At 36.2% G+C, this 10,789-nt stretch overlaps 1 protein-coding gene across 2 annotated transcripts in view; it reads left to right on the top strand.

Annotated features, from left to right (window-relative positions):
• Positions 1-2,846: 2,846 nt before the first annotated feature.
• The window catches only part of VPS45 (vacuolar protein sorting 45 homolog), a 50,743-nt gene continuing 42,800 nt past the window's right edge, over positions 2,847-10,789 (top strand). Inside the window, exons 1-4 of one of the 2 annotated variants that reach the window (XM_081025190.1) lie at positions 2,847-3,250; positions 3,881-4,015; positions 6,276-6,336; positions 10,158-10,237. In XM_081025190.1, the coding sequence (XP_080881316.1) occupies positions 3,158-3,250; positions 3,881-4,015; positions 6,276-6,336; positions 10,158-10,237 (369 nt within the window). In that variant the 5' untranslated portion in view covers positions 2,847-3,157. The remainder of the gene's footprint in view (positions 3,251-3,880; positions 4,016-6,275; positions 6,337-10,157; positions 10,238-10,789) is intronic. The other variant, XM_081025191.1, reaches the window with a different exon arrangement.

The raw sequence follows: 10,789 nt of genomic DNA, 5'->3' as shown, positions 1-10,789 counted from the left end.
AAGCCAACCATTAATATTTCTATTATTGTATAGTATAAAGCAAGATAAGTCTATTATGGAATTTATATTTAGAAGCTATAGTTTACAAATTCTGAAATCGACTCTATTTTTAAATATTCTTATCAAAGGGGAATAAAATATGCCATAGGTAAAAAAAAAATAAGCTAAAAGGTATGTCTGCCTTTTGATTTCAAATAATTAAAGCTGATATTTTTGAGCATTTACTATGTGCCAGGCACACGTTTTCCTGCACATTGTTTCATAATTCTCACAATTTCATTAGGTTATATTGTCACCATCTATCAGATAAGGAACTGGTTAGAGAGGTTAAAAATATTGCACAAGGACTGGCCGTCTGACACGAGCAACACTATCATTCTTTCTCTAAATATTTTATCAATTGTTAACAAATAGGAAATTTAATTTGAATATCTTCATTTCCCTCCTATCCGGGACTTGTTGGAGAAATGTTAACACACAACAACAAGGAGAATGGTAGATAATTAATCATCTAAGATAACTAAGAGTTGGCCATATTGTTATTGTAATTATACTGAAATTTATATATCCTTTGTTTTATATCAAGCTTTGAATTTTTATGCTAGAAAAACATGATTTTGGTTAAATATAAAATGGGTAATCTTCTAAAAAGGATACACTTTGTAGGAAGCTGAAGCTCATGTAATATTCCTGATTATTTCATTTACACACACATTACACACAAAAGACTAAGCAAAACGTACAAATGTAAATACTATATTTTTAACTTACTGTGTTCTGTCTTTAAAGCATAGATTCCTTGCACAAAGTGAAAATAAATTCTGCATTAGAAACTTTTATAATTGGTATCATCACTCATATTTGAAAAATGTCATGACTTATGTTTTGAATTGGAGGTCTTCATTATTGAAAATATTTATTACAGTTTATTTACACTGTAAAATAAGTATGAAAAAAGAAGTATGTGAAAAAAGAAGTATGGTACTTCATATTGGCTTTTAAATTTGCTATGTCTTACCTACAACAAAACAAGGCACTCTGGATTTATCCTGGATGAGTCACAAAGCAAGAGTTTGGACTGTATTATTGGTTTTGTCCTATTTTTAGAGATACGGGGATACAAAAGAAGTCTTAATCTTGACACATTTAAAATGGCTTTTGGCGTTTTCTTTAGGAAGGAAATAGGCTGTCAAACTTCAGGACCATCACAGCATCCTTTTAATATGTAATAACTATTTTGTACAAAATGCTTACATTCCATATCTTATCAATGTATAAATATAAAAGAACAGTGACATCAATGGAATTTCATGGGCAATGGAACGAGTTAGGAAGCCTTGTCAAAATAGGCATTTCCTTCTCTTTTAAAATGTCATAATTGTCCGAGTATAAATAATCAAAAGGATGCAGTTATTTCCATGCATTACTTACAGATTGACTGTCTAAAAAAAGCACAAATTTCATGAACAAGCTTTTCTCTCCTTATTCTTTCTAAAAACAAATCATAAAATGAAAAACAATCTTATACTCTACTGAGGTCCCAATTATAGATAAGAAATAAGAAAAAAACAAAAAACGTGACAGGTTAGTGAAGGTGAATTTTCAAATATTGGTAACTTACAGGATTAGCAGGTGTTTCATTTTTCATTAGCATTGGTTCGCTGTTTTCTATAATACATGAACATTTTAAATTGGTAAGAACAGAATTTTCATACATTACATTTTTCTCACTTGTATACATTAAAGATTCACATTTTCATTTTACTATAACTTTTCTTTCAAAATGTATCTCAAGGATAGAAAAAATGCCCAACCGGAAGTTTTATTTACTTCGTAGGAAAATTGAAAAGGAGAGAAAATAACCACATTCTTCACAATCTCAGAAGTGACAGAAATCTGTATTTCAAGTGGTTTCTGATCTCCTTTAAATTATTTGAAAATTGTATGTCATGTTTTATAGTATGTCATGTTTAAAGTAACAGCCAGATTAATGTTAACGTGCTTTGGGTATAGTTTTAATTGTATACTTCTTACGATATGATGAAAGAATGACTGATTTGGTAATGTTGAACCTATTGATTAAACTGACCCCACCAAACACTGGGCATATGAGTAGTTGTGGTTGTTTCCGGTGATCGTCCTGAGTTTACACTCCTAAACGTAGAGGTGAGGGAAAACTAACATTTACCCTCCTTTTCGAGAAATGGCCTGATAGAGGCCTGCGGGGTATAAACACATATGCCAGACTTTTGGAAGCGGATGGCTTTAATATTTATTTTGTTAAGTTATTGTCGTTTCTTAAATCAAAATCTCTGAGTTTTCCCTTAAAACCCCCACACTACTTAGCTTTAGCCTTAGCCCCGCCGGCTACCCATTTCTGACCGTGTGAACTCAGCTGCTGCCCCGCACCCCGCCGAGTAGGAGTCCGCGGAGTACCGCCGCCCTGGGGGCCGAACCGGGGGGAGATCTGAGGCCTCTCTCCAAACACCCCCAAAGGCTGTTCCCTTTGTTCATTCATTCAACAAACATTTGTTCACGTTCAGATGCCCCTCGGTCCTCGGAACACCAATTCGGGCCTCGCTTTGCAGGGGCACTGTGCTCGCCTTGCTAAGGACCCAGTGACGACCCGCAAAGCGCCGTCCCTCCGAGTCCCGAGGCGGGAGCATCACGCCACCTCCCTTCCCTTCAATCTTCACTGCCACCCAAGAACGTGTTCATGGCACAGAGTGACCACGGCCACGCTCTGTTCGCGCCTCCGAGCCAGCCTCATGACAAGTCCCTGCACACGTGAGCACCGCCCTCTCCCCAGGCCAGCAGGAAAAGCTTCCGGCCGCGGCCGGGCCACCGCAGTCCAAGGGCCGGGAGTGGTCTGGAAACCCAGGCCTCCAACACCTCCAGGCTGGAAGTGGGCCGACGATCCCGTCCGGGCGGGGCGGCTCTGGGTGTCTCAGCCGGATTTTTCCACCCGGCCGACGGGATTGGTCCTCCGGACGGCGCCGCGGAACTACAACTCCCAGCAACCTGGCTGCCCGGACTTCCGGAAGCCAAAGCCCGACCGGCAGGAAGCCGCTGAGACCCGGCCAAGAGGCCGGGGGTTCATTTAGCAAGAAAAAAGGGGGCGGGAAGGGCTGTGGTGCTAACCTGTCATTTCGCCACCATGAACGTGGTTTTTGCTGTGAAGCAGTACATTTCCAAAATGATAGAGGACAGCGGACCGGGTATGAAAGTACTTCTCATGGATAAAGAGACGGTGAGTTTGCTTTTGCTCAGTATTCGTTTGTGAGGGGACCCATCCTCCCTTACAATAGCTGGTCCCATTCCTCTGTAGGATTTGGTATTAAAGATTTTTAAATGAGGGTCAGTTCTGGGTGGATCTGAAAGCTTGTATAAAGCTTGCCCAGTATGTTTTCAGACTAAATGGCTTTAACCACTGACAGAGATTTCTTATTGTACCCGGAACGATTTCTTGGAATCAGAAATCCTTTTCTAAATGTTGCTGCCTAGAAATCGGTGAGACAGAGCTCCTGGAAGATTTCCCGATGGTCCTGTTAATTTCCACTCAGCCTTATGTTTTAAAGTAAAGCTGTTGGGATCCAAGCTGAGGGGACAGGTTAATTATTATTTGTTGATCACCGAATTTAAAATAAGATGACAGAACGTTTTTGTTTTTGGAAATTTATGCATTGTCCATGTTCAGAGAGAGTATATTTCCTTCGGGTACATTACCTACATGTTTGGGATGCTCGGTGAATGCTATCACATATATTAGTATATAAGTTATCCAGCTAAGTATTAATGGGAAAAAATTAAGTCTTAGGTATGCTGCTTTGTTTTTATTATTCTAGGCCAGCATAATGTTAGTAATTCTTTTTCTTTACAGACTGGCATAGTGAGTATGGTATACACACAATCAGAGATTCTTCAGAAGGAAGTGTACCTTTTTGAACGTGTTGATTCTCCAAGTCGAGAGATCATGAAACACCTGAAAGCAATTTGTTTTCTTCGACCTACGAAGGTACTACATAAGCTGAGCTGCCATCTGCCCAGGCAAATACAGAATGCTATGACCTGAAAGCATTAAGAAGGCACAATAAATTTGTATTGTCATTATTTGTGGCATCATAATTATCCTGGTTTATCAGAGTTATAGCCTTGCCTTTCCCTTTTCCATGTCTTAGTTCACCTGTTACAGCCTTCAAGATGTCTTTGAGGTTCTCAGCTACTTCCAAAGGCACTAACTACCTTAACAGAGTCCTACATCACTTTCTTCCTGGATTAACCTCCATACCTATAAACCGAACACCACTGCCACTTAATCTTACATACTTATATCAGTGTCTTGAGTCTTTATCATTTTATTCACATCTATGGTCAGGAACCTATAAAAGCTTAATTTTACTCTCCATGATTAAATCTATATTTAGTAGCCCAGCCCGTAAGCCCCCATGAGCTGAGCTGGTCCTCCCTTATGTATCCAACCTCCTATGTCCACTACAGCCAACTGGGCCTTTTTATCATCCCTCTGTGTGCTCGTTCCTGTCCTCTATTTGTTAGTTCTCTTCCTCTAATTAGAGATTCTTCCTTCTGCCAGTTTTCATCCATCATCTAAACTAGCTTGAGTCTTCTTTTAAAAATACTTAACTATTTCAGTATTATTTGGTATATTCTCTTACTTTATAGTCATGTTCTTCATCTCAACTCCAATGCACTCGTACCATGCTTGTACATTATGTACTTTCCAAATCACAAATCTGATCATATTACTCCTGCTCGAAATCCTTGAATGACTTCTTATTGCTTTTATGATAAAGACAAAACTCCTTAATTGTGGCCTGCAAGGCCCTTGTGTTCTTGTTCCTATCATTTCTATAGCCTCATTTCAAACCATTCCCCCTTTTGCTCTTAACTACAATAATATTTCAGTCCACTGTATTCCATCATGCCACAGGACCTTTGCACAGGCTCTGCTCTCTGCTTGGAACTTCTTCACTTCCTCAAACAAATTTTTCCTGGCCTTGCTGACCAGGTCAAACTCTCCTCTTACAAGCACTAACAGTACCATCTTTGTCATGCTGCTGCTTGTCATTGAAGTTTCATGTGGTTTATGTGATTAATATCTGTCTCACTTACCAGCAGTGAGCTCCATGAGAGCAGAGATGCTATCTGCTTTTTTCACACTATTATGTCCTCAATGCCTTCCACATAATGAATACTCAATAAATAGTTTCTGAATTAATGAATACATTAATACTGTGTAATAGTAGTTTCCAACTGTTTCACATTTGTAACTTAGTCATGAAATTCTGCTTTTGAGAGGGATCTTAGAGATGCATCTAGTCTATCATTTCCCAACTTTATTTTTATTAGAGAACCTCTTTCACAGCGATAAACATATACTCTCTGAAGCTCAAAATGTGTTCTTAAAACAAACTTTTCTTAAGATTATATTATAAAGTTAATTTTTAATGTATTTTTTAATCTAAATGACAATTTTTAAAAGCTTTTTCCCACTTAACAAGCAATGTGCATTGCTTACATTACTTTTAATTCTACAAGGAAATTATGATTTTTTTAACAATCAAAAATGACATTTTATGTCACGTATAGTTTGGGGACCAGATTTATATTGAAATGTAACTAAGTGTTGTAATATCAAAAACTAGATAAAATCTGCATCGTTACCTTATGCAATTGGAATTCTTACATTTCGACCAGAAAAATCAACTGTTTTGCATTTATAAATTTCATATTTTATTTTAAAAGAATGTAATTATAGAAAAGGTCTTAGCCTGCTGTTTGCAAATGCTTCACAAACATTGCAGTTCTGCAGCTTTAGATCCCAAGAAGTTAAAAGCCAAAGATAATTACCTGTATTTTCTCTTGAATGTTGGTTTTTAAAGGACTAGACACATTTTGATATTCATTCTATAAAAGGATTTTGATCAGATGAATACAATTTATAGACAAGCAGCTTTGAGACAAATCTGTAGAATTATTATCAATTTTGTAATGTATTTCAATATCTGTGTCCTTTATATTTTTAATCGGCTAAGGTAATACAATTAGTTGATATTACGTATGATTCCCGATCGTTGTATTTGATGTATCTCCTTTTCATCCCCAGCCCTTACTGCCCCCCAACATATACACACTTAATCTAGACCTCAGTACACAGTAGACTCTTAGTAAATACTTAAATAAATCAATGGATGATATTTCTCACTTTTTCACTTAAGCAATTCTCATATTTTGTTTGTTTGTTCTTTCTTTTCTAGGAGAATGTAGATTATCTGATTCAGGAGCTCCGAAGACCCAAATACAGTATATATTTTATTTGTAAGTATGTTATTTTACCTATTCAATCGTGTAACTATATCCTAGCTAGTGTGTTCTGTTGGGCACCTCATATCATCAATAAGTTCACTGAAACCATTACTATAAGAGTCTTTTTTTAAATGTCCTTTCAAAGCTTTAAAAGTCTTGTAGCTATCGTTCTATTTCAGAAAGCTAAATGTGATTTCCATTCATCATTAATCACTTAGGTAAAAAGGTTCTTTGTTTCACTTTGCCTTTCAAAATTCTTTGTAAGTCAAAAGTTGTAAGGAGCCAAATTTCACATAAAAAAGTGTATACTTACTCCTGTTTTACACTTCTGTGAACTGAGCCATACAAGCTGAGGGAGGATATACTTGAGTTTATTGGAAAGGCAGAGATTTACTTTACATACCAGATGAAAATGTTCCACATTTCTTTGTTACTTTATGTAATACTTGAAAGTACATGTCATCAGGTAGATATCTCTTATGTGCATAACTTTGTTGGGGGCCCAGGGCAGAGACCTAGAAATAAACTAGGTTTGTGGTTACTATACAATTTATATGGATTTTTTTTTTTTCGGTGTAATACATTCTTCTTTTGAAGTTACATCTGTTCTCCTCTAGATGTCATTATTGACCTTTAGTATAGTTTATTTGGTGCCATTTCTAAAACCAAGGACAACTTAACACTCAGTATGTAGGGCATTTGAGAAGTGTTCAAGTTTACCTGAAGGCTTTGGAGTTTTAGGGTTTAGACTATAGTCTACGACATACATACTTTCTTTAGCATAGACTGAAATTTAATAATGGTAGCAAAAATTAACATTTGTGACAAGACTCTGTATTTTATAAAGGACTTTCTTATATATTTATTATTTCATTCAGCCCTTTTAACAATCCCAAGAGGTAAAAACAGGTAATTTTATTCGTTTCTGTCTTCCTGGTTCTTTTATGGCTCATAGTCACAGGTTTTCTTTTTTAATTAAACATTTTTATTTTAAGATAATTGTAGATTCCCATACAGTCGTAAGAAATTAATAAAAATATCTTTTACCCAGTTTTCCCAGATGTAGCATCTTAAGTAACTATAGTATTCTATTACATCTGGGATACTGACATTGATACAGTCAGTATACAAACTACTTCCATTTCCATAAGGATCCCTCATCTTGTACTTTTATAGCCCGGTCCACTTCCCTCCCACTCCAACCCACTCATTTACTCCTGGAAACCACTAATCTGTTCTCCATCTTTGTAATTTTGTCATTTCAAGAAGGTTGTATAAAGGGAATCATGCTGTATAGAACCTTTTGTGATTGGCCTTTCTGTTCAGCAAAATTCACTAAAGATTAATCAAAGTTGTTGCATGTATCAGTAGTTGATTCCTTTTTATTACTGAGTAGTATCCCATGGATGTACCACAATTTGTTTAACTATTCACTTGTTGAAGAACATCTGAGTTGTTTCCAGTTTGGGCTACTACAAATAAAACTGTTATAAACATTTGTGTACAGGTGTTTCTGTGCACATAAATCTTCATTTCTCTGTAATAAATAATGCCCAGGGGAGCAATTGCTGGGTTATGTGGTAGTTGCATGTTTAGTGTTTTAAGAAACTGCTAAATGTCTTCTACAGTGACTATACCATTTTACATTTCCACTAAAATAAGACCTAGCCAGACCATCATCTCTAATGTGTCTTTTGGAGCAAAAATTAATATATAGTAAAATAAGTAAAATAAGTAAAATAAGACCGGGTATAATATAATATAATACTGGGTCATAGCAAAGTACAGGTGATACAGTTTCTCTGTATCCTCACAAGCATTTGGTGTTGTCCCTATTTTTTATTTTAGCCATTCTGATAAATGTGTGATCATTCTAGTAGTTTTTCAGTGTGTGTGTGTGTGTGTGTGTGTGTGTGTGTGTGTGTGGAGAGAGACAGAGAAAGAGAGAGAGAGAGATCGAAATTGTGCTGCCAAATTTAAGTGGACATCGAACAGAATCACTCTTTTGCTGCATCTCTAGCTAAAAATTGAATAGCTCATGAGATACGACTCCTTTTTCCTACCTCTAAAGAGAATTCTTTGATGCAGTGGTTAAAATTAATAACAAATAATAAATCTAATATTTACTCTTCTGGTTTTAAAGATTGTTTGATTTAAGCTGTAAATCTATGAAGTAGAAGAAAAAAAGTATGTATATTAGCACTAAAGCCTATAAGAAGTAGACTGTTGAAATTTCTTGGGGCGGCCGGATGGCTTAGTTGGTTAGGTCGCAAGCTCTGAACGACAGGGTTGCTGATTCAATTCCCCCATGGGGTGGTGGGCTGCACCCCCTGCAACTAAAAATTGAAAATAGCAACTGGACTTGGAGCTGAGCTGCGCCCTCCACAACTAGATTAAAGGACGACGACTTGGAGCTGATGGGCCCTGGAGAAGCACACTGTTCCCCAATATTCCCCAATAAAAATTCAAAAAACAAAAAAAGAAATTTCTTGGGTGAAGCAATCAATTTCACAATTTTATATAGTTATTTAGATTGAAATAAACTAAAATGAGTTTGTATATTGTAATTTTATTCATTATAAACTTTCAATACAGTTTATATTAGCACTAACCTGGCCTGCTCATCTCATTTTTAAAATGATTTTATTTTTGTATATTTTTATATCTACTAAATATCTTGTATAACAGGCTTATCCTTTTATTTTATAAAAAAACTTTTTTATTATGGAATTTTTCAAGTATGTATAAAAGTATACAGAATACTAAAATAAATTCCAATGCACCCAGCACCCAATTTCAACAATTACTGTGCCATGGCCAATCTTATTTTAACTATACTGCCACTTATGCCCTACCAATAATATTTTGAAGGAAATCATATGATTTTTATCCATATGCATTTCAGTATGCATCTCTAAAAGGACTCGTTTTTAAAAATACTCTTATTACATCCAAATAATGAAAAATAATTCCTATTTTTAAATATTCATTCAGTGTTCAAATTTAAAATTCTCATGTCTTTTTTGTTTTTTCTTTTTACTGTTTGTTTGAATCACGATCATAGTAAGGCCCATCCACTCTGCTATTGTTTGATATGTTGTTTAAGTTTTTTTATTCTTCTATAGGTTCTCTCTCTCCTGTGCAATTTATTGAAGAAACTACATTGTTCTGTCAAAGTTTCCTGCAGCCTGGATCTTGCCCCAGGGGGTAGTTTAGCATGTTCTTTGAAGTTTAAAGTGTTCCTCTATCCTCTAGTTTCTGTAAATTGGTACTTGGCTATAGAGGTTTAATTAGATTCAGATTTGATTTCTTTTTGGCAAGAATACCTCACAGGTAGTGTTGAGTGCTTCCACTGACCATCTTTTATTGTGTCATTAGCAGTGGTTAAGGCTCAATGCCTAGTCCATCCATTAAAAAAGTGATGTTTTGATTCTATCATTATCAGTCCTTCTTTATTTTTTAGCTGGGATATTTCTATAAAGGGAAATTTCCCCTCATGTACTATTTGGTTATCTGGTGGTGTGGTTTGTATATAAAAGGATAAAAGCTTACTTATTTCCCTTTATTTGTTGTTTGAAAGATAAGACGTGGTTCCCTAGCATCCTCCAATGCCTACAGTGGTCGTCCTTTTATTTTTTAAGTATTATTATGAATTTATGGCTTTAAACATGTTTGTGCTATTTGTTACAATTTGAAGATGTTCAACTTTGACATATCCTACAATATGTACGAACCTGCTCTAAATCATTAGGCTTTAACTGTCTGGCCCATTTACATCGACTGCAGCAGAAATGATCCCTTGGAGTGAACCACAACTCATATGTCTGTTTCAGATTTCAGTAATGTGATCAGCAAGAGTGATGTGAAGTCACTAGCTGAAGCTGATGAACAGGAAGTTGTGGCTGAGGTTCAGGTAAACATAGTCCCCCTAACGCATCTTTTCTATTGGCCCTTTTTCAAGATTTGAGTCTCAAAATAAGGAAGGTGCGTCTCAAAAGAAGGGAAGCTATTGATCAGACACAATAAATGGGCACCACACCAGACTGTACTCACATTTAGAAAGTCTAGAAGAGGTGTCAAATTGGATGGGGACAGAATTGAAGGTGTCAGTGGGAATAAGGAGATTGGACTGGTGCTGGATACTACCGGATTGGTAGGAAGGGCTTCACAGGGTTGGGAACAGAGTCAGATAGGTCCTGTCATAGTTTTATGACCCACCCCCAAAGAATGTTCCTCTACAGGACTATGCCTGGGAGAGAATAGGAGAAGTAAAGGATATGAATAAGATTTGTTAAAGTTCTGTTTGGGGTTATCTTGCTTTGGGAATAATAAGATGTTTGTCATTAAGGTTAAAACCTGGAAACCTCTAAATATTTATTCTATATGCTATATGCGTATAATACATTGCATTAGAATATATCATGTTACGCTCTCCTCCTTAAACTGTTCAGTGTTCTCAAATACA

Source organism: Rhinolophus hipposideros (genome assembly GCF_964194185.1).
Source record: "Rhinolophus hipposideros genome assembly, chromosome: 19".
NCBI lineage: Eukaryota > Metazoa > Chordata > Mammalia > Chiroptera > Rhinolophidae > Rhinolophus > Rhinolophus hipposideros.
Note: the sequence above shows the minus strand (reverse complement) of the source record. Positions and strands in the feature narration are given on the sequence as shown.